The sequence below is a fragment of the Cetorhinus maximus genome, chromosome 12 (assembly GCF_964194155.1).
Source record: "Cetorhinus maximus chromosome 12, sCetMax3.hap1.1, whole genome shotgun sequence".
NCBI classification, from domain to species: domain Eukaryota; kingdom Metazoa; phylum Chordata; class Chondrichthyes; order Lamniformes; family Cetorhinidae; genus Cetorhinus; species Cetorhinus maximus.
In genome coordinates this window covers 67,794,096-67,817,385 of record NC_135890.1, presented here as the reverse complement: position 1 = coordinate 67,817,385, position 23,290 = coordinate 67,794,096, and the positions used below count along the sequence as shown (strand labels likewise).

Sequence of the window (23,290 nt, the reverse complement as noted above, 5' to 3'; positions counted from 1 at the left end):
AAATGACGCATGTCCGGACATCACCACGCACCATCGTGATATTTCGTTGGGCAGGCGCGCGATATCTGCTGCGCACCCGCCGTTAATTAACGAGCCACTTAAGGCCCTTGACTCACCAATCGACTGCGATTTTTCGACACCTGTGCAATCTTCAGGTCGGTGCACGGGCACAACGGGCAGGCAGGTGGGACACATTTGTATAAACCTCATCCACAGGTGGGATAAGAGGGCTCACTGGGGTCGTGAGTGTGCTCTATCAAGTGTTGATTTTTCAAAGTTTTTGAAACTTGCCTGTGTGGTCTGCAATACTTCAAAACACATACCAGCTGCTTTGTCTGGACTCTTAACCCTCAGCTCAGCACTCTGCAGTGAAGAATCTTTTTTGGGCCTGCAGGTTTCAGGAAGCCTTCCCATAGCCTGGGAATGGGAGTTGTGCTCTCCACTGGAGGCACCTCCTCTGAGGGGAAGGGGGGGCTAGAAGGGGGAGGAGGCCAGGAGTCCACATTCAGCCTCCAGGGGAGCCACCTTTGGGAGGACAGGCGCAGGCACAAGGGACGCAGGCCAGCAGGTAGTCCAAGGCAGAAGGAGCTGCAGAAGATGCCACTATCCTGCTGCCAGGGTTTACAGGCAGGGAAGCAGGTACCTCAATCTGTCTGAGGTGCAGTGCCGAAGGAGGCTCTGACTCTGAAGGGAGATAGTCAACTATATCTGTCAGATGATTGGCCCTGAGATCTCCGCTAACTGTATGGGAGGACACCCCATGCCAGTGGCTCTAAAAGTCACAGCTGCCCTCAAGTTCCAAGCCTCTGGCTCCTTCCAGGGCTAGTTGGTGATCTTTGTGGTGTCTCCCAATCAGCTGCCCACACTTGTGTCCAGCAGATTACAGACGCTCTGTTCAGACGTGCATTGACCTTCATCCTTTACCGTTGGGACCAGGCAAGTCAGGCACAGCGAGCCAGAGGCTTCACGGCCATTGCTGGCTTCCCCCGCGTCCAGGGTGCTATAGACTGTACACATGTGGCCATCAAGGCGCCAGCGGGTGAGCCCAGTGCCTTCGTCAACAGGAAGGGCTTCCACTCCATGAACGTGCAGATAGTGTGTGATCACAGGATGCTGATTTTACAAGTTTGTGCAAGGTACCCAGGCAGCTCCAATGACGCCTACATCCTCAGACACTCCCAGGTGCCGGGGCTCTTCAGTGCTCCAGCCTGGCTGGATGGATGGCTACTGGGTGACAAGGGCTATATCCTCAGAAGGAAAGGGGGGATGCAGTGGACGATGAAGACGTTGACATAGTGGCTGCGGCTGCACACAATGAGTCCGGCAGTGAGTCCGAGAATGACCATGCACAGGGAAATGCTGAGGGGGTAGATGCTGACCTGGGCACACTGCAGGGAGGCAGGGACACCCAGGAGGCTTTAATCCAATGAACCTTCACACATCTCAGATGGACCTCCAGGACAAGCCTGGACTATAGGCTCCATACTCAATACCTATGTGCCAAATCTTCCGGGTTAGGAACAGTATCTAAGGGCCTTGTTAATAAAGCTGAATGTCCCACAAAGCACTCCTAACATTTTTGGAAACCATACAGATGCAGAAGAAAAGAGGCACCCTCAGCCATGGTCACATGTCTGAATTTAATATCACAGGCAAAGGAACTTAATGAAACAAAATGACAAGGGTGTTCCAATTCAAAGCAAATCATCAAGACCTCATCTCGAGTCAGAACAAAAGCACCAGTGAAAAACCTGTGCTGTGCCTAAGGTGCCTTATGTTTATGTTTCCGGGTGCAACATCTTGGTGCTGCCCCATCGTTGGGAGTGGCATCTGAGAAAGCTGACATCTGCTGACTCTGCTGTCCTGTTGGCCTCGATGACCTTGGTGGTTGCCCTCTGGCCCATGGAGCCTGTGCTGGCCCCACCTGGGAGGGAGCTGTTCCACAGCTGGCATTTCCCAGTTGTCGCATCCTCACTGGATGCTACAGTCACTGGGAGAGGGGTGGAGGATCTGTCACCCTCATCTGGAGCTCCCTGAGAGGTGCCCACAGAGACGACAGGCAGCTGCTGCGCCAATGTGAGGTCACTTCAGACCTCCCTGCTCACCATGGATGGATGGGCACCGAGCTGGGAAACTTGGTGCCCACACCATCTTCCACCCTGGCACTGACCAGCTGAGGTCAACGCTGATGTGAGGACTTGCTGGTCTGAGCGCATCCCCAGGAAGCCCTGAAGGGTCTCCTGGAGTAGCCTCTCCACGAGAGTCGTCACTCTCTCCATGGAGGATGCATGGCGATCAGAAATGTGGCTCATTGCTTCGGCGATCATCTGCCACCACGGAGACCGTGCCAAGCATAGCCTCATGTATCTCCCCCGATGCTCCCACACACCCGGCCACATTTCATGCCCCTGCTGCGTAGTGGATAACTCCAGGGGCACATCATCAGGCACCGACTGAGCATGTGCCTGGTCCCCTGCAGTCCTCCGACTGCTGGCGCCCTGGGCACTCTTTGTCTCTGCCAGCTCCTCCAGTGACTGTGAAGTACCCTCACCACTGTGCCCCGGGACACTAGCTGATATTCTAGCTCCCACCGAGGTGCTAGTATCTGCGTTGTTGCCTGCCTGGCAGAGATAGTGTGATGCTGGTGAGTCTTCAGGCCCCTCAGGTGTGAGAGGGGGCCTCTGCTGCTCCACCTCCCAGCCCTGCACCGATGATGCTGAAAGGAAGAACAAGGACATTGGATCAGTTAACATGGAGACAATGCCAAAGTGCATCCCTGTCCCCCGGATCATTATGCGCTCATCCTTCTATAACCAATGGTCAAACCATGTTGCAAAATTAAATCAATTAACACTCAGCACTACGATGGCTATTGGGAGAACAATGCTGACCTCACTGTTGGGTATACATACCTGGCCGTGGCACCTCAGCCTCACCGACACCAGTGGGCCTGGGCACATGGCGCCTCTCCAGATCCAGGGCCTCCTGCTCAAACTGGCTGAGAATGGCGATCTGCGCCTGGCCGCCGCCAGTTCTCACCTGCTCTGCAGCGTTATGAGCATTCTTCTCCTGAAAAGGAGACACGAGCATTGATTTGTGCAAATTGCACATGGACTCTCTTTGCGCACGGCCCACCCCAACCAGAGTGGGACATATCAGGGCTCCAGAGCCTCCTCACCCCGCTGCTGCTGCACACTGACACAAAGATGCTAGACCTGTTCCCCACCACCTACCTTGGACATATGCTGCCTACATCACATTAGGCACCACACGGTATATCCTTCCATAGCAAGGAGGTGCAAGCACATGGAGCACAGCAGATGGTACGGTGCCACGCCACCTTGAAGCTCCCCTCCCAGCGTCATCACCCTGACTTTGACATGTCCTGCAGTTCAAATACAGCGCCTAGGTGCAGTTCCTCCAGGTTGCCCCAAAAACAGTCATGTGGTCTCAGTGTAACACATGCTGTGGGCACACAACCCACCTCTTCACCACCCTCTCAGGCTGACCTCAGCATGGGCAACATCTGCTGGCCCACCCAGCAAAGGCACACGCCGTCAATGATTCAATGCAGTCACTGCACTCAGACTTGTTGGCTGGGGGTGGGGGGGTGGGGGTGCTGGTGGGGCAGCATGTGGGGGAAGCCGACCTACTGGGTTAAGTGACCAATGCCAACATTGGTCCTCACCTTCCAGAGTGCAACAAGTCGTTGAAGCGCTTGCGACACCAGATCCAGGTGCGCCTCTGGGCTGGCCTGCCCTGATGGCCTACCCTCCGGCCTGGCCTGCCCCGATGGCCTACCCTCTGGGCTGGCCTGCCCCGATGGCCTACCCTCCGGGCTGGCCTGCCCCGCTGGCCTACCCTCCGGGCTGGCCTGCCCCGCTGGTCTACCCTCCGGCCTGGCCTGCCCCGATGGCCTACCCTCTGGCCTGGCCTGCCCCGATGGCCTACCCTCTGGCCTGGCCTGCCCCGATGGCCTACCCTCTGGGCTGGCCTGCCCCGATGGCCTGCCCTCTGGACTTGCATATCCTCCATTGCCCCTCTGCAGAGTCCTTCACCCAGCCATTGCGAGCAGCCTTTACAAGGCTGCCAGGCCTTCCTTTGTACAGGCCGCCGGGTCATCATTGGACCCGGCGGGCTGAGCGTGTCCGCTGCCGCCCGCACACTCCTGCTATGCACGGGAGTCGTGAAGTATGCCGGGAGGGCCTTAATTGGCCCACCCCCATAAAATGGCGGTGCGGACCCGATTGCAAGCGGCGATCAGGTCCACACCCACCCGTGCCTGCTCCCACTCTGCCCCCCCGCCATCCAGAAGATTCTGCCCCATGTCTACACTGACTGCTGAGGTCACCCATGCTACTCTGCTCTTGGTTACTACAGATCATGTGATCTTCCCTAACAAGTGCTATTTTTATAGGTACATTGCACTAAATAAAACCATAATTACTACATTCCTCCCCCTTTAACTCAGATATACATATTATATTTACAAGAACATATTTTTCAAGACAACATAATATTTACACTGGGTGAAGAATTTACAAGTTCAGTCTTTCAGGTGGTTTCCTGGTACGTGTGGAACGTCGCAGCTCCACAACTTCAGATTCTTTGTCAGGAATCTCCTTTTCCGGAGTTGCCTGAACATCAGGTACTTTGGTGGAACTTGCAGTTCTGTATCCTCAACTCTTACAGGAACATCAGACATGTCTGTCCTGGGCTGAGTATCTTCAACAGGAAACGCAGACCCAGTCATGGTCACTGGTGGAACCAAATCTTGGTAATTTGTCTCTCTCTTCCTTAAATGGCCCACATGTTTATGGATGATCCGGCCTCCCACCTCCATGTGGTAAGATAGACGTCCAGTCACCGCACTTATTTCACCCAGTAACGACTTTGGCCCTTCCCCGAAGTTTTTCACGTATACCGGCTCTCACACGGTAAATCTCCTCTCACAACTACGTCAGTCGTGTCTAGTGTTCTTGCTTCCCTGACTCCTTCCCACCTTCCCCTCTTAATTCTGTATTATTAAGTCCTGAGATGGCGTTTCAACAATAACTCCGCAGGTGGGACGCGTGTTGTTGTGTGAGGGGCGGTCCTGTAATGAAATAGAAAGCGTGCTGGCTTGGTTGCCAAGGATTCACCAGATAGTGTTTTCTTGCCTGCCTTGAACGTTTGAATTGCCCTTTCGGCCAGTCTGTTTGAGGAAGGGTGGTAGGGTGCAGTTTTCACGAGTGATGCCTTTGAGGCTGATAAACCGTTGAAACTCAGCACTCAGAAATGCCGTGCCATTATCGGAAATGACTACTCTGGTAGTCTGTGAATGGCAAAACTCTGACGTAGTTTCTCAATTGTAGCGGCCGACATTGGTGACTTCACCTCATATACGTCCAACCATTTTGAATGGGCATCGACAATGAGCAGAAACTTTGTATCCAGGAAAGATCCAAGGTAGTTAATGTGTAACCTCACCCAGGGTCTACCTGGCCCCTCCCATGGGTGTAATGGAGCTGTCACTGGCAACTTTTGCAGTTGCTGACATTGCACACCTCTCTATTTCACCTTCCATCCCTGGCCACCATAGATAGCTGCGTGCTATGGTCTTCATTCTGGAAATTCCTGGATGTGCGCTGTGTAGTTCAATTAAAAGTGGCTCCCTTCCCTTTGGAGAAACTATCAGTTGTGCACCCCACAATAGGATGTCATCCTGGCTGGTTATTTCATGCCTTCTGTTGAAATATGGTTTCATTTAGTCAGATACAGGCTCCTGAGGCCAACCGTGTAGCAATTGTTCTCGTACTTGAGATAGGACTGGGTCCTGACTTGTCCAGTCTCTGATCTGTCGCGCACATATCAGCGAGGATTCTAAGAAATTTAACAGTAAAACAAATTCCTGTGGAACTGGGACGTGCTCATCATTTTCTTGTAAAGGTAAACAACTAAGGGCGTTGGTGTTTGTGATTTGGTTGCCAGGCCTATGTATGAAAGTGTATTTGTAGGCTGCCAGAATTAAAGCCCTATTGGTATTTCTGTGTCTTCTTTCTACGTGCCTTCTTCTTTCTAGCACAGACTTTAATCTCGGCCTTCTTTATGACTTCACTATTGGCCAGACTTCTCTCAGATGCATGCCCAACTTAGAGCTTAGTGGCTGAGTCTCCCAAAATTTAATTATCTGTCTGCTTCTTGGAAAATCCTGTGACTCTTTGGCTTCATTTAGCTGATTCTTCAGCTCTCCCATCTCTATTTTATATTTGTTTGCTGCCTCCTGGAAAATTGAACATTGTTGTGTCTTCTCTGCCAACTGATTCTTCAGTTTGTTCAGGGAGGTGCTGAATTCTTTCTGTTTCTCTTCACACTTTTCCAGAAGTACAAACTTTGACCTGAGGGCATCTTGTATTTGTGAAGGTCTTTCACAGGTCTTCTTTTTCCCAATGGAGGTTGCTCACCTCGTCTCAAACTCTGTCATCAAGCAGGGTCTGTTCAAGTTTCTTCTGATGTTCTTTCAGGTTTTGGTTTAAGACAGCCTGCATTTCTTCAGGTTGTTGAGTCCTTAGTTTTTCAGAACAGGAATGCTTCCAGTTTCCTTTTGGAATCTCAGGTTGATTTCAATTAAGGTTGATTTCCCTTAGCCAATTTCACCCGAGAAGGCTTTGTCCTCTGCCTCTCAATGCCAACACCAGTAGCTTTGCTGATTGGCCTCCATAATGGACAGTTAGTCAGCTTATGCTTTTTACTTGAATGTCTTCAACTGTATAAGTTTTTATCTTGGCCACTGTTCATTCCAAGCTTAATTGATGTTCACCATTATTCAAATATCTGAAGGTATGTTCCCCAATTACAGTAGTGGAAGCTCCCATGTCCACTTCCATTTTAACAGGTTTGCCATTTACTTTCACTGTGACAAATATTGGTTCTGTCTTTCCAACTTTCAGATTAAACAATGAGTAAATGTCAGAATGTGTTGTTTCAGGCTCTTCTACATTGTAGATTTCATTGGGCTTCTTCTTTTGTTTACAATCCTGCCTGAATCTTTCCTTGCACTGCCTCATCCATTTCTATAAGTTTAGTAGCATTCGATTTTTTTAAACTGCCAATTGCTAAAAGACTGATTGTTTCCACCTCTATTAAAATTATTCTTCAATTTTGCTGCTAAGTTATTTTTCTTTATTCTTTGGCTAGTGGAGGCTGTTTCCCACTTTTTGGTAGAGTTTTGCTTTTTTGCGCCCTTTTCGGCTGAGGTTTCCTGTCCGATGTGGAGGACGGCGCCATTTTGCGCACCCTGTATTGCTTGTGAATCTCTTACAGTGCTTTCCATGGCCAGCACTCTCTCTAGCACCTTCTTGAAATCCAGATTCACTTTGGAAAATAATCTTTTCTGAATAGTGTCCTCTTTCACACCACACACTAAACAATCTCTGAGCATGTCGTTCAGAGTCATACCAACTCACAATGTTCCATTAACTGTTTCAAATTTGCCACGTAGCATGCAATTGTCTCACCCAGGGCTCTATTTTGTGAAGTAAACTTGAACCACTGCATCGTGACTGAGGGCTTGAGTTGAAAATGACCCTTCACGAGGTCCACCCATTCATCAAAATTCTTCAAATCTGAGGCACTGGGTGCCATCAAACTTTGAATCAAGCCATAGGTTTTGCTCCCACAAGTACTCAAGAGGATCACTCACCACCTCTCTTTCCTGGTAACCTTGTTTGCTTGAAAAAAGAACGCGAGGCATTTTATGCATTGAGACCAATCATCTGTGGCTGGTTCAAAAGGATCAATTCTCCCAAACTGTGGCATTTTGAAAGAGGATAACTTCTTTAATTCTAACAGATCTTGTTACTTACAATCACTGGCGAGGTACAGTGCTGATTTTTTTCTAACTTGACTTCTTCTGTTCAATCCTGTTTTATCCTCATTGCCAGTTTGCTGTAGGGTGGCTGAGTTGTACTTTTCATAATAGAGTTGATCTGCAGACACTTCTTGGGTGGAAACATTAAGTTTATTTACAATATATTCAGCAGCAACTACATGTGTGCTTTCAATTCCAACTCTATCTCTATACTGACTGCTGAAGTAGACCACACTACTCTCCTATTGGTTACTACAGATCATGTGATCTTCCTTAACAAGTATTATTCTTACATTACATACTAATTAAAACCATAATTACTACAAGATGATGAAAAGCAAGGTGGAGGTAACTGACAAGTGTCAGGAATCATCTTTTCTCTTTCCTTGCTGTTGCTGTGTTACTGGGGAGTTGAGGAGTTGTAGGAAAATGGAGCATTGGGTATTACTGCAGCTAGGCTAATGTGGGGAGAGTTACTGTGTGTCAATGGGTCACACTACTACAAAGAATGACACCATATATCCACATGTAGAGCATGTATACAGTTCTGGTCTCCATATTACAGAAAGAATATGGAGGCACAGGACAACATGCGGAGAAAATTTACAAGAATTATGCCAGAGCTGTGAGGTTATAGTTATCAGGAAAGACTGAAGAGGCAGATGAGAAAGTGTGACTTAATAGAGCCTTCAAAATTCTGAGAGAGTTCAATACGGTAGACAAATAGAAAATGTTTCCACTCATATGTGGAATTCAACTCTAAGGTTCATAAATATAAGATAGCCACTAATAAACACCAGAAACCATTTCACCCAGAGAATTAGAACGTTGAAAGTGCTACCACATGGAGTGATTGAGGTGATTAGCATAGATGCCTGTCAGGGGAAGCTAGTAAAGTATCTGAGGGAGAAAGGGAGAATTATATGATTGATAGTGTGAGACAAAGTAAGGTCAAAAGAGGCTTGTGTGGAACATAAACACCAGAATAGACCAATTGGGTCGAACAACCTGTTTATGTGCTGTAAATTTCTATGTAATATGTCATTGAGAATGTTATTGCTAACTACTGCAGCTCATGTTCAGAAGGATTAAGTAGGTGCTGTAAGAAGAGACAATGCAAACCAAAAAGGAAGACTATATGGAAAGGCCAAATCTGAAATGGTCGGATCATGTGAATGAAAGAGTGACACTGGGTTGACAGTTATGGGAATTTCGGACAGGAGAGAGTTAGGTGAGGTGCTGTGAGAATTATGATGTGAAAGTATTTGCATTTATATAGCATTTTAAACAACCACAATATGCCCTAAAACATTTTACATCCAACTAAATACCTGTGATTTGCAATCACTGTTGTAGGAGATGATGAAAAGCAAGGTTAAGGTGACTGATGTGTCAGGAATATTTTCTCCTTCCTTTATTCTTATGGAGTTATTTCCCTGCCCCACATGGTCCATTCCCTGCAGTGCAGCACCTATTGTAGCTGGAAGGAGCTGTGGAAAAGTTCACATAGCAGCCCCTCCACCCTACAACCCTCTGACACTCAATTAGAGGAGAACCAAGAAGAAATGTTAGGGAGAAAGACATAAAAACAGATTTTATTACAGTGAATTAATAATTTAAGATCAGAAAGCTCTTACTAGGAATTAATGGTGCTGGTTACTGACACTGCGCTGCCATCTGCTACAAGGGACAAGTGGGCAGTCCCGTGATTATCGGTTGTGTAGAAATCAGGCTCATAGTATCTTATAGAATGCGTCGTATTGTCTGTGATTTTACTCCAAAGCCGTGTTGCAAAATAGTTTGAGGTCATATTGGAAATGAGCTGTTAATGAAAAAGATCCAAAGAATAAAATGATTAGGATAATGCAATGGATGAGTAATTGACTTTTCACCTCTGAGAACAGGGTTCAAATGCAGCCCAACTGAATGGATGAAAGTCCCTCTATCTGCTGACAGTTCAGGTCTTTCATGAAATGAGTTTGCATAGTCTCAGCCTTAAGTCAACACTAAATTATCAGCCTCAGTGTCAAACAAGATAGATGGTGTTGGATATGGGGTTGCGGGGGGATGAAACACTGTGGATAGTAGGAGCTGCTCTTCTGACAGTGGACCTGAAACATATCATTAGGACAATGACCAGACAGCCTGGCAAATTCCAGCAACTGACACACAAAATTCCAGCAACTCAGGAATGAAAGCAAAATACTGCGGATGCTAGAAATTTGAAAGTTCCAAAGAAGAGTCATATTGGACACGAAACACTAACTCTGTTTCTCCCTCCTCAGATGCTGCCAGACCTGCTGCTTTCCCCTGGCATTTTCTGTTATTATTCCAGCAACTTAGCTTCTCTTTCAGAGAATCATAATGGAATCATAGAGGGTACAGTCCTATGATTCATTCCAATCATAAAGCACAGAACTAGAGCTTCTGGCCTGTCGTGCCAGTTTTGGCTTTTTGAAAAACCGATCTGACTAGTCCCACTCCACTGCTCTTTCCCCATAGCCCAGCATGGTTTCCCTTTTCAAGTATAAATCTAATTCCCTTTTGACAGTTTTTTTAATTGATTCTGCTTCCACAGTCAGGCAGTGCATTTCAGATCATAACAACTGTAATGGTGAGGTGAGTGTCTGCCCTTTACATCATGGCAGCATTTGACTGAGTGTGACATCAAGGAGCCCTAGCAAAACTGCAGTCAATGGGAATTTGGGAAACTCTTTCCACTGGTTGGAGTCATTCCTATCACAAAGGAAGATGGTTGTGGTTGTTGGACATCAATCATCTCTTTCCCAGGGTATCACTGCAGGAGTTACTCAGGGTAGTGTCCTAGGCCCAGCCATCTTCAGCTGCTTCATTGATGATCTCCTTCCGTGATAAGGTAAGAAGTTGGGATGTTTGCTGAACATTGCACCATGTTCGGTACCAGTTGCAACTCCTCAGATACTGAATCAGTTTTTTTGCCTGCACTGGAGTGCTGCTTTGGGCTGAATTATAATGCTTCAGTTAGAGTTTGGTGAGAGAGGGACATTTAAGCATTAATTTCCATCTAAAGTCTAGTCTTTCTTTAATTTAGCAAATAATTAAAAGTTGCGCTTTGGTTTGGGAGAAGGTGAGTTTTAGTCCAGCTTTAGAACAGGGGTTATATAGGCTCTGCTTACAGCTGCAGCTAGTTAATTAGTTAGCTGGCTTAAACAGGTTTTCAGAAGTTAGATTCAGACAGCATAAAAGCAATCCATCTACATGCTGCTTTTGTCTGCCCTGGAGTGCTACTTTGGGCGGCATTAGAATGCTTCAGATAGAGTTTGGTGAGAGAGAGAGTTCGGTGAAGAGGGAAGGAGGTGATCCTTCCATTTTCCACCTTTGTTCATTAAGGAGGGCAGTGGCCTTGGTAAGTAGGACCTGGTAAGTATTTCTTCTGTCCTTAATATTCTCTAAACTAGAGGAAGTAAAAGTAAAGTGAGTAATTTAAAGTTAAGTTATCGCAGGGCAGCTTGGCCAAGTGGAATGTTCCTCCTGTGCAGTGTGGGAAGTCAGGGACACTTCCAGTGTCCAGGGCAACCATGTGTGCAGGAAGTGTCTCCAGCTGCAGCACTTAAAATCTGTGTTTTGGAGCTGGGGCTGCAGCTAGAGTCACGGTTGAGCATCCACAAGGATGAGATCTTTGTGGATAGCACATACAGTGAGGTAGTCACACCACAGGTAAAGAGTGCACAGGCAGAAAGGGAATGGGTGACTGCCAGACAGAGCAAAAGCACTAGGCAGGTAGTGCAGGAGTGCCCTGGGTCCATCTCCCTCTCCAACAGATTTTCTGTTTTGGACACTGCTGGGGGAGATGGTTTCTCAGGGGAATGCAGTAAGAGTCAAGTCTGTGGCACCACGAGTGGCTCAGCTGCACAGAGAGTGGGAAAAAAAGCGGGAAAGCAATAGTCATAGAGGATTCTATCGTCAAGGGAACAGATAGATGTTTCTGCAGCTGCAGATGTGACACCAGGATGGTATGTTGCCTCCCTGGTGCCAGGGTCATGATGCCACTGAGCAGCTGCAGGACATTCTGAAGGGTGAGGGTGAACAGCCAGAGTTCATGGTCCACATCGGCACCAACAACAGAAGTAAAAAGAGTGATGAGGTCCTGAAAGCAGAATATAGGGAGCTAGGAAATAAATTAAAAAGCAGGACCTCAAAGGTAGTTATCTCAGGATTAGTGCCATGTGCTAGCGTGTTTAACCTAGACTGGCAAGGGGATGGGAACCTGAGCGGGGTGACACAAGAGAGGGAAACAAAGATAGGAAAGACAGACAGAAAAGTAGAAAGCAAAAGTGGAAAGCAGAGGAAACAAGGGCTAGCAGCAAATAGGGCCGTAGTACAAAAATTATGCAAAAATGTAAAAAAAGACAAGTCTAAAGGCACTGTCTGAAGGCATGGAGCATTCGCAATAAGGTAGATTAATTAACAGTGCAAATAGATATAAACAGGTATGATATGATTGTGATTATGGAGATATGGCTGCAAGGTGACCAAGGCTGGGAACTGAATATCCAAAGGTATTCGATATTTAGGGAGGACAGGCAAAAGGGAAAAGGAGGTGTTGTGGCATTGTTAGTTAAGGATGAAATCAGTGCAATAGTGAGAGAGGATATTGGCTCAGAAAATCTCGATGTAGAATCAGCCTGGGTGGAGCTAAGAAGCAACAAGGGGCAGAAAACATCAGTGCAAGTTGTATATAGGCCCCCAAACAGTAGTAGTAAGGTAGGGGACAGCATTGTCCCCTACAGGATAGGAAACAGGAAATCAAAGATGCATGTAACAAGACTGTTACAGTAATCATGGGTGACTTTTATCTACATATAGACTGGGCAAACCAAATTAGCAATAATACTGTGGCAGATGAATTCCTGGATTGTGTATGAGATTTTTTTTAGACCAGTACGTCGAAGAACCAATGAGGGAACAGGCTATCCTGAATTTGGTATTGTGAAATGAGAAGTGTTAATTAATAATCTTGTTATGCGGTGTCCTTTAGGGAATAGTGATCATAAGAAGTGAAGTAGTCCGATCTGAAACCAGGGTACTAAAGCTAAACAAAGGAAATGATGAAGTTATGAGGCGTAATTTGGCTAAGATAGATTGATGAACTTCATTAAAAGCCATGACGGTGGACAGACAATGGCTAATATTTAAGGAATGAATGTATGCATTGCAACAGTTATACATGCCTTTCTGGCGCAAAAACACAACAGGAAAAGTGGCCCAACCATGGGTAACAAAAGAAATTAAGGATAGTATTAGATCCAAAGAGGAGTCATATAAAGTTGCTAGAAAATGTAGCAAGCCTGAGGATTGGGAACAGTTTAGAATTCAGCAAAGGAGGACCAAGAGATTGATTAAGAGGGTAAAAATAGAGTATGAGAGCAAACTTGCAAGGAACATTAAAGTGAACTGTAAAAGCTTCTATAAGTATGTAAGAAAAAAAAAAATAGTGAAGATAAATATAGATCCCTTACAGGGTAAAACTGGAACTTATAATAGAAAACAAGGAAATGGCAGAGCAATTAAAGAACTATTTTAGATGAAAAGTCATACGGACTCAAAACATTAACTCTGTCTTCCTCTCCACAGATGCTATCAGACCTGCTGAGTTTTTCCAGCTATTTCTGTTTTTGTTTTTGTTTCAGATTTCCAGCATCCACAGTGTTTTGCTTTTATTTTAGTTCTGTCTTCACGGAGGAAGACAAATAATTTCCCAGAAATACTAGGGAACCAAGTGTCTAGTGAGAAGGAGGAATTGAAGGAAATCAGTATTACTAAAACAATAGCACTGGAGAAATTAATGGGACTGAAAGCCGATAAATGCCTAGGGCCCGATACTCTACATCCCAGGGTACTAAAGGAGGTGGCCATGGGAATAGTGGATGCATTGGTTGTCATCTTCCAAAATTCTGTAGATTCTGGAATAATCCCAGCAGATTGGAGGGTGACAAAGGTAATCCCACTATTTCAAAAAGGAAGGAGGGAGAAAACAGGGAATTACAGACCGGTTAGCCAAACATCAGCAGTAGGGAAAACACTAGAGTCTATTATAAAGGATGTGATAACAGGACACTTAGAAAATATCAACGGGATTAGACAAAATCAACATGGATTTATGAAAGGGAAATCATGTTTAACAAACCTACCGGTGTTTTTTGAGGATGTAGCTAGCAGAATAGATAAGGGCGAACCAGTGGATGTGGTGTATTTGGATTTTCAGAAAGCTTTTGATAAAAGTCCCACATAAGAGGTTAGTGTGCACAATTAAAGCTCATGGGACTGGGGGTAATTTATTGGCTGAGAACTGGTTAGCAGACAGGAAACAGAGAGTAGCAATAAGAGGATCTTTTTCAGAGTGGCAGGCAAGTGGGGTATCGCAGGGATCAGTGCTTGGGCACCAGCTATTCACAATATATAGCAATGATTTGGATGAGGGAACCAAATGTAATATTTCCAAGTTTGCTGACGACACAAAACTTGGTGGGAATGTGAGCAGTGAAGAGGATGTTAAGAGGCTTCAAGATGATTTAGACAGGTTGAGTGAGTGGGCAAATACATGGCAGATACTGTATAACATGGATAAGTGTGAAGTTATCCACTTCAGTCAGAAAAACAGAATGGCAGAGTATTATTTAAATGGTGATAGATTGGGAAATGTTGATGATCAAAGGGACCTGGGTGTCTTCGTACACCAATCACTGAAAGGAAGCATGCAGGTGCAGCAAGCAGTTAAGAAGGCAAATGGTATGTTGGCCTTCATTGCCAGAGGACTTGAGTACAGGAGTAAAGATGCTTTACTGTGGTTATACAGGGCCTTAGTGAGACTACACCTGGAGTATTAGGTGCAGTTTTGATTTCCTTACCTAAGAAAGGATATACTTGCCATAGAGGGAGTGCAGCAAAAGTTCACCAGACTGATTCCTGGGATGGCAGGATTGACGTTTGAAGGGCGATTGGGTCGACTAGGCCTGTATTCACTGGAACTTAGAAGAATGAGAGAGGATCTCATTGAAACGTATAAAATTCTGACAGGGCTGGACAGACTGGATGCAGGGATGACATTTCCCTGGCTGGGGGGTCTAGAACAAGGGGTCACAATCTCAGGATATGGGATAGGCCATTTAGGACTGAGATGAGGGGAAACTTCTTCACTCAGAGGGTGGTGAACCTGTAGAATTCTCTATCACAGAAGGTTGTGGAGGCCAAGCCACTGAATATATTGAATATATTTAAGAAGGAAATAGATAGATTTCTGGACTCTAAAGGCATCAAGGGGTATGGGAAGAGAACGGGTGTTTGGCATTGAGATAGAGGATCAGCCATGATCATATTGAATAGTGGAGCAGGCTCGAAGGGCCAAATGACCTACTCCTGGCTTTTATTTCCTATGTTTCTATGTTCACATGCAGTAAGATGTGGACAACATTCAGGCTTGGACTGCTAAGTGGCAAGCAACGTTCAGGCCACACAAGTGTCAGGCAATGCTCATCTCCAACCATCTCTACTTGACAATCAGTGGCATTACCATTGTTACAGCACAGAAGGAGGTCATTCGGCCAATGGTGCCTCCAACAACTCTCCAAATGAGCAACTCCCTTAGTTCCATTTTCCTGCATTCACTCCATAACCCTGCACATTCTTCCTTTGCAGACAACATTCCCTTTCAGATAAGATTCCCTTATGACTGCTTCAGCTGAACCTGCCTCCATCACACTCTCAGGCAGTGGATTCCAGGCATTAACCACTCGATGCACAAAGAAGTTTTTTCTCAAATCATGTTTGTTTCTTTTGCCAATTGCTTTAAAATCTGTGCCCTCTCATTCTTGATCCTTTCACAAATGGGAACAATTTCTCCCTCGCTCGTCTGTTCAGACAACTCATGATTTTGAATACATCTATCAAATCTCCACTCAGCCTTCTTTTTTCCAAGGAAAGCAGTCTTAACTTCTTCAATCTATCTTCATAACTGAAGTTCCTCATCCCTGGAACCATCCTCGTGAATCTACCATTGCTGAATCCCCCACTATCAACATTCAGGAGGTGACCATTGATCAGAAACTGAACTGGACCAGACATATAAATACTGTGGCTACAACAGTAGGTGAGAGACTGGAGATTCTGTAGTGAGTAAATCACCTCCTAACTCTTGATTCCCTCTCACCTAGAAGAACAAGCACAGCACACGCATGGGAAGACCAGCAAGTTCCCCTTCAAGCCACACCCCATCCTGACTTGGAACTATATCAGCATTCCTTCACCATTGCGAGATCAAAATTCTGAAGCTTGCTTCCTAATAGCACTGTGGATGTACCTGCACCAGATGGACCTCAGCAGTTCAAGAGGGCGGCTCACCATCATCTTCACAAGGACAATTAGGATAGGCAACAAATGCTGGCCTTGCCAGTGATATCACATCCAGGAAATAAATTTTTTAAAAACTTGCTGTGTAAAAATTGTTCTCATCTTTGGTGTTTTCATCCATCATCCTGTTCTCTGGTTACTGACCCTCCTGCCTGTGGAAGAAGGTCTCTCCTTATTCACTCTATCAAAATACTTTCTAATTTTGAACACCTTTACTAAATCTCACCTCAACCTTCTCGGCTCTAATGAGAACAATCTCAGTTTCTCTTTAACTGAGGTCCCTCTTCCCTATTTGCACCAATTTTTCACACACCCGCCAGATTTTTCTGTTTGAATTTCACAGGTTTAGAATTTTGATAACATCTTGTCCAAGCTCTTTTGACGCACTGGTGGATAAGTCCAGAATCTGAACTACCAGATCTAGTAAGATTGTGATATTTACAAATTATGATCTTTAAGAGGGATTGTCATGCAGCAAAGTATCGCCTCAAAGACACATTCCAGATCAGCAATAGTTTCATTATTCCCAGACAGAACTCTATTCCTTTTATGAAAAATGAAAATTATTAGTAGAAAGCTAACAATGGTTGCATTGCTTCCAAGTGGCAACTACCAACATTCACACCTACAACAAACATCTTATTATCAATGAAATTGGTGTCTCCAATCAGTATTCCAAACCCATAGCATAGCCAAACTCCTGGAAGCCTCACTGACAGGAGATTACAGCAGGAACCTAGGTGCTTGTCCAGTGCCACATGCACACAAACACCTGGACATACCCTAAGAAGCATTCATGTACATGCAAGGTGGAACAGTCTCTAATGACAACTGGTTCAGCAAGCAGTGTGACAGTACAGGTACCAGCAAGAAGAACAACTTTTGATTGACTGAACAATATTTGAACTGGTAGTTTACCTCAGTCAGGTTGACAAATCGTGGATCTCCCAACATGCTTCTCTTTGCATATGCAAATTTAAAGGCTTCAACTATTCGGTGATATGTCAGGGCCTTCTGTTCTGGAGAGGAAACACTGTCTGGAGTAAAATTATAGCCTGCAAATAGAAAGAAAATTAAGACAAATCATTATCTAACTAAAGTTCACAAATTAATAGAAGGAATTTAGGACAAATGTCTTCCCCAGAGAGTGGTTAGAATGTGGACCTTGTTAACAAAAGGAGTGGCTGAGATGAATAGTGTAGATGCATTTAAAAAGAGGTTAGATGAGAGAAAGGAATAGAATACCATGCTGATAGGGTGGGAGAAGGCTCACCTGGACCATAAACACTGGCAGGGGCCAGTTGCTGGTGTTTAACGTCCATGTGAGCCTTCTATCACCCTATCAGTATGGTCTTTAATTCCTGTTCCTGTGCTGTAAATTCTACATCACATCATTATACAGAGCAGAATATTCTGGGAGACGTGCGGGCGAGCGCCCCGACGTCACCGCGCACCATCGCGATATTTCATTGGGCAGGCACGCGATGAAGTGCGACGCATGCCCGCCATTAATTAACGGGCTAGTTAAGGCCCTTAAATCGGCAATCGATGTCGATTTTCAGGCACCCGTGCAATCTTCGGCTCGGGTAAGAGACTTTTTAATAAAACTCATCCACGGGTGGGATAAGAGGGCTCAGTGGGGTTGTCGATCTGGTCTGTGACTATTTATTGCAGAAAGTTTGATCTGCAACAGTTCAGAACGAATTCCAGCAGCTTTCTCTGTCCTTTGAACCTTCAGTTCAGCACTCTTCAGTCAGGAACCTTTATCGGGCCTGCAGCATTTCGGAGGCCTCCTTTTATCTGGGTATGGGTTCTGACATGTCCACTGGAGCCAGATCCTCTGAGGAGGAAGGGAGGGCTAGAATAAGGAGGAGGCCAGGAGTGCACAATCAGCCTCCAGGGGAGCCACCTTTGGGAGTACAGGCGCAGCCACCAGGGGTGCTGGGCCAAGAGGTAGTCCAAGGTGGAAGGGGCCGCAGAAGATGCCACTATCCTGCTGCCAGGGTATACAGGCGGCGAAGCAGCTACCTCAATATGTCTGAGGCTCCGACTGTCAAGGGGACAGTCAACCACATCTGTCAGATGACTGGCCTTGAGATCTCCCCTAACTGTGTGGATGGACACCACATGCCAACGGCTCTGAAGGTCACAGTTGCCCTCAACTTCTATGCCTCTGGCTCCTTCAAGGGCTCGGTGGGTGACCTTTGCGGTGTCTCCCAATCAGCTGTCCACACTTGTGTCAAGCAGGTTACAGATGCTCTGTTCAGACGGGCATTTGACCTTCATCCATTTCCGCTGCGACCAGGCAAGTCAGACACAGCGAGCCAGAGGCTTCGCAGCCATTGCTGGCTTCCCCCGCATCCAGGGTGCTATAGACTGTACATATGTGGCCATCAAGGCACCAGCAGGTGAGCCGGGTGCCTTCGTCAACAGGAAGGGCTTCCACTCCATGAACGTGCAGATAGTGTGTGATCACAGGATGCTGATTTTACAAGTTTGTGCAAGGTACCCAGGCAGCTCCAATGACGCCTACATCCTCAGACACTCCCAGGTGCCGGGGCTCTTCAGTGCTCCAGCCTGGCTGGATGGATGGCTACTGGGTGACAAGGGCTATCCCCTCAGAAGGTGGCTCATGACGCCTCTCCACCATCCAAGAACAGAAGCTGAGGAGTGGAACAGTAGGAGCCAGAGCACCACAAGGGCTGTGGTGGAGAGAACCATCGGTCTTCTCAAGATGCGCTTCCAAAGCCTGGACCGCTCAGGTGGTGCACTCCAATACCCCCCAGATCGTGTGTTGGTAATAGTGGTTGCATGCTGCGCTCTCCACAATCTTGCGCTGGAAAAGGGGACACAGTGGACGATGAAGACGTTGACACAATGGATGCGGCTGCACACGATGAGTCCAGCAATGATTCGGAGGATAAGGAAACACAGGGCAATGATGAGGGGCTGAACGCTGACCCAGCACTACACCAAGGAGGCAGGGACACCTGGGAGACTTTAATCCAATGAACCTTCAGCTAGCTCCATACAAATGGATCAGCAGGACCAGCATTGCCTGGCACTTCCATACGCAGCACTTCAGTGCTACATCTGCCACTTCATCAGCTGCAACTAAAGGCTTTGGACATCAGCCTTAATGTCCACTCAAACACTAAAGCATACAAATGCAGCACAAAGGAGCCACCCTCAGCCATGGTAACACATCTGGATTTAATTTTATCCATCATATAGTCAAAAATGAAAGCAAAACGTTTTTACAACAGCAATAAATAATAATTCCCTAATCTAGGGTCAACAGTCTCACGCAACACTCCCAGATGCTCCCGCACACCCGGCCGCATTTCCTGCAGCTGCTGCATCATGGACGACTCCAGAGGCACATCATCACGCACCGACTCAGCATATGCCTGGTCCCCTGCAGTCCTCCAGCTGCTGGCGCCATCGGCACTCTGTCGCTGCCATTTCCTCCAGCGATTGTGAAGTGCTGTCTCCACTGTACCACGGGACACTAGCCGATGTTGCAATTCCCAACGATGTGCTAGTGTCTGCGCTGGTGCCTGCCTCACAGAAATGGTGTGACGCAGGTGACAGTTCAGGGCCCTCCGGTGTGAGAGGGGGCATCTGGAATCGAGCCTGGTCGCCAGCCTCTGATGATGCTGAAAATAACAAGGACAGTGGATCAGTTAGCATCCACACAGTGACACACTTCATCCCTTTCCCCCAAGCTCATTATACGCTCAACCTTCCAGAACCTAAGGAGACGAATATTGGTGGGGTGACAAATGGTCAGGAGGAGGCCCAAACATTACAGGCGGATACAGACGGGCTGGTCAGATGGCCTAAGGAATGCCAAATGGAATGTTATGTGGATAAGTGTGAGGTGATGCACTTGGGCAGGACAAACAAGGTACGGGAATACACGAGGAATGGTAGGACCATGGAAAGTAAGGAGGATCAGAGGGAACTTGCTGGGCATGTCGACAGACCCATTAAGGTAACAGGACAGGTACATAAGACGTTTAAGAAGGTAAATGTCATACTTGCCTTTATTAGCCAAGGAACAGAATGTAGGAACAGGGAGGTCATGTTGCAAGTGCAGAAAATGCTGCCGAGGCCACAGCTGTAGTTCTGCGTGTAGTTCTGATCAGCGCTTCAGGGAGGGATGTGATTGGAGTGGAGAGAGTACAGAGGTCGCTGACCAGGATGCTGGCTGGGCTGGAGAGTTGGAGTTATGAGGACACATAGCATAGACTGGGGATATTTGCTGTGGAGCACAGGAAATTGAGGAGCGACATTATTGAGCTTCATAACATTATAAGGGGCATAGAACAAGGACAGAATAGGACAGAAAGCAAATTTTCCCCTTTGGCGGAGGGATGAGTAACCTGGTGGCATTGATTTAAGGTAAGGGGCATGAGGTTGACAGGTGAGGTGATGAGGAACTTTTGCACACAGTAATGTGGAACGCACTGCCTGAAAGGGTGGTGGATGCAGAAACCCTCCTAACATGTAATAAGTATTTGGATGTGCAGTTGCGATGCCATGGCATACAAGGCCATGGGGATAGTGGTCAGAAATGGGATATGGTGACTTTGCAAGGTGCTTGACATGCGCAACTTCGAAGGGCTGAGGGACCTTTGTTTATGACCCACACCGCTGACTCTATCAGTCTGTGAATGAGCAGTGTTGCTGCATTAACGATTCCAACAATCATCGCTGCTTTGGATGGTAGGAAGACAGAGCAGATGTCACTGTGGACCTCAAATACCTGGCCGCACCGCCCCAGCCCCACCAACACCTGTGGACCTGGGCGCATGGCGCCTTTCAAGCTCCAGGGCCTCCTGCTCAAAACGGCTCAATATCACCAACTGGGCCTGGCCGCCTGCAGTGCACAAACATTCAGAGGCATTGTGTGCATTTTTCTCCTGCAAAACAGAGAAGACCATTCATTGGGGCTAATTGTACATGTACTCTGCATGCACACGCTGCACCCCAACCACAGTGGCCTATCTTGGGCCTCCAGTGCCTCCTCTCCACGATACTGCTGATCGGTCACAAAAATAAAGTACTGCTCCCAACCCCACCCACAACGTCCATCTTGGACACATTCTGTGTCCATCACTTTAATAAACACATGGTCTTAGCTCCCATGGCAAGGAGCTCAACTGGGTGCGGCGCCGAGGGCAGCAGGTGACTCTTGACCACGGCACCTTGAGGCTCCCCTTCCACAACCTCATCACCATAAATAGGACATGTGGTGCAGTTCTGAGTATGCGCCTAGCTGCATCTCCTGCAAGTTGCCCCCAGACTAGTCATGTGTGACTAAGAGCAACACATGGTGCGGGGGAGAACCCATCTCCTGGGGCAGACCCTGCAGCCTGCCCTCCTCCTCTGCCCTTCCCTCAACATTGGACCTGCTGAGCAGACCCCCTGCGGTATGACCTGCAGCTGGCCATAGTGAGCAGCCTATAGGAGGCTACCAGGTCTTCTTTTAAACAGATTGCTGGGTCGCCATTGGACCCGGTGGTCTGTACACACCCGCCGCAAACTTCACACTCCCGCTCTCCACGGGAGTCGGAAATGCACTGGGCGGGCCTTAATCGGCCCGCCCGCGCAAAATGGCGGCACAGCCCTGATCGCGGGCAGCGATCAGGTCCACACCCACCCGTGTCAGCACCTGCTCCCCCTGCCTGCCAAACAGAAAATTTTGACCATGGAGTCCAATAGATGGAGTAATGTTAGGATCAATCATTACTGTAGATATTTCTAACATTTTTTAAGGAAGTGTCAGAAAGATATAATAATTCTCATAATGTTATTGGAAGTTATTGTAAAATAGAGGTATATGTGTCTGTATGTGTGTGTGTGTGTGTGTGTGTGTGTGAGACTTAATTGGATTAAAGGCAGCTGGTCTGAAGGTTTTGATCTGGTAGAAGATGAGCTAGGTTGGAAATGTTAAGTAGGTAAACATAGGTATCAAAGAACACTTGCATTTTTAAATAAACCAGACCAAATTGGTTTCAAAGGAGGGGTGAAAAGTTCACCTAGCCAGGTTAAGTTTAGAAACAGCGCGTTTATTTTTCCCAAAAATTACTGATAAAATGCTAAATTTGTATGATCAGAAAGGTAAAGTGCAAAGACATAGTGAAACAATGGGTATATGCATTCAAGGGGAAAATATGTATAAAGGAGTGAAGACTGTGTGTAAGGGTAGCCATTTTAAGATCTAATAAGTGTGAAAAGCCTTCAAGCTGCTGTCTTCAAAGAACTGAAGTTAAGAAAACTCACTTTGAATTCGACTGGTTCAGGGTATCATGTGTCACCTTGCCTGGGTCTTTTAAAATCTGTGTGTCTTACTGTTGCCTTAATGAAAGTGTAACTGGGAGTTAAATTAATTATGGTATTTAGAAGTTATTATAGCAGTTATTTGTAGATATGTGTGTGTGCTTAAAAATCTTTTTTCTTGTTAATAAATGTTTAATCTAGTTTTGTAAAAACCTATAAGACTTGGTGGCTCTATCACTACTGAATTCAAGGCACACAATTCAAAATTTTTACAAATTGAAGAACAAGTTGAAGCAGTTGTTTCAAGTTTCCCTTTGGGATTTGAACAACTTAGCATTTACCTTTGGCTGTTCCATAACAGGAAGGCAATTTGCCATCCTTAGCCCCTCTGTTGCATTTGTAATTCCAGGCCCACAACAATATAGTTGACTCTTAACTGCCCTCTGAAATGGCCTAACAAATGACCAAATTGTATCAAAAAAAAAAATGAAGAGTCCTATATAAAGAAAAGTGGACAGACCAAATGGCATTAACCTAAGCACCAACTGTGACAAAGGCACACCCTTCCCAGCCGAAACTCCAAAGTTCTCACTAAATCCTGAGATTGGTGCAAAAATTGGGAGAACAGTCCCACAGACTAGTCAAAAAACAGCCTGACATAGTCATACTCACTAATTCATACCTTATAGCCAGTGCGTTGGACACCACCATCACAATCCTTGGGTATGTCCTGTCCCACTGGCAGGACAGGTCCAGCAGAGGTGGCAG

General features: G+C 46.5%; 1 protein-coding gene across 2 annotated transcripts in view; it reads right to left on the bottom strand.

Annotated features, from left to right (window-relative positions):
- LOC144687086 (glutathione hydrolase 1 proenzyme-like) overlaps positions 1 to 23,290 on the bottom strand; it is a 111,266-nt gene that overhangs the window by 24,347 nt on the left and 63,629 nt on the right. For both annotated transcript variants that reach the window (XM_078552847.1, XM_078552848.1), the window contains 2 exons: positions 17,153 to 17,289; positions 9,487 to 9,671 (listed from right to left, as the gene is read on the bottom strand). In XM_078552847.1, the coding sequence (XP_078408973.1) occupies positions 9,487 to 9,671; positions 17,153 to 17,289 (322 nt within the window). The remainder of the gene's footprint in view (positions 1 to 9,486; positions 9,672 to 17,152; positions 17,290 to 23,290) is intronic.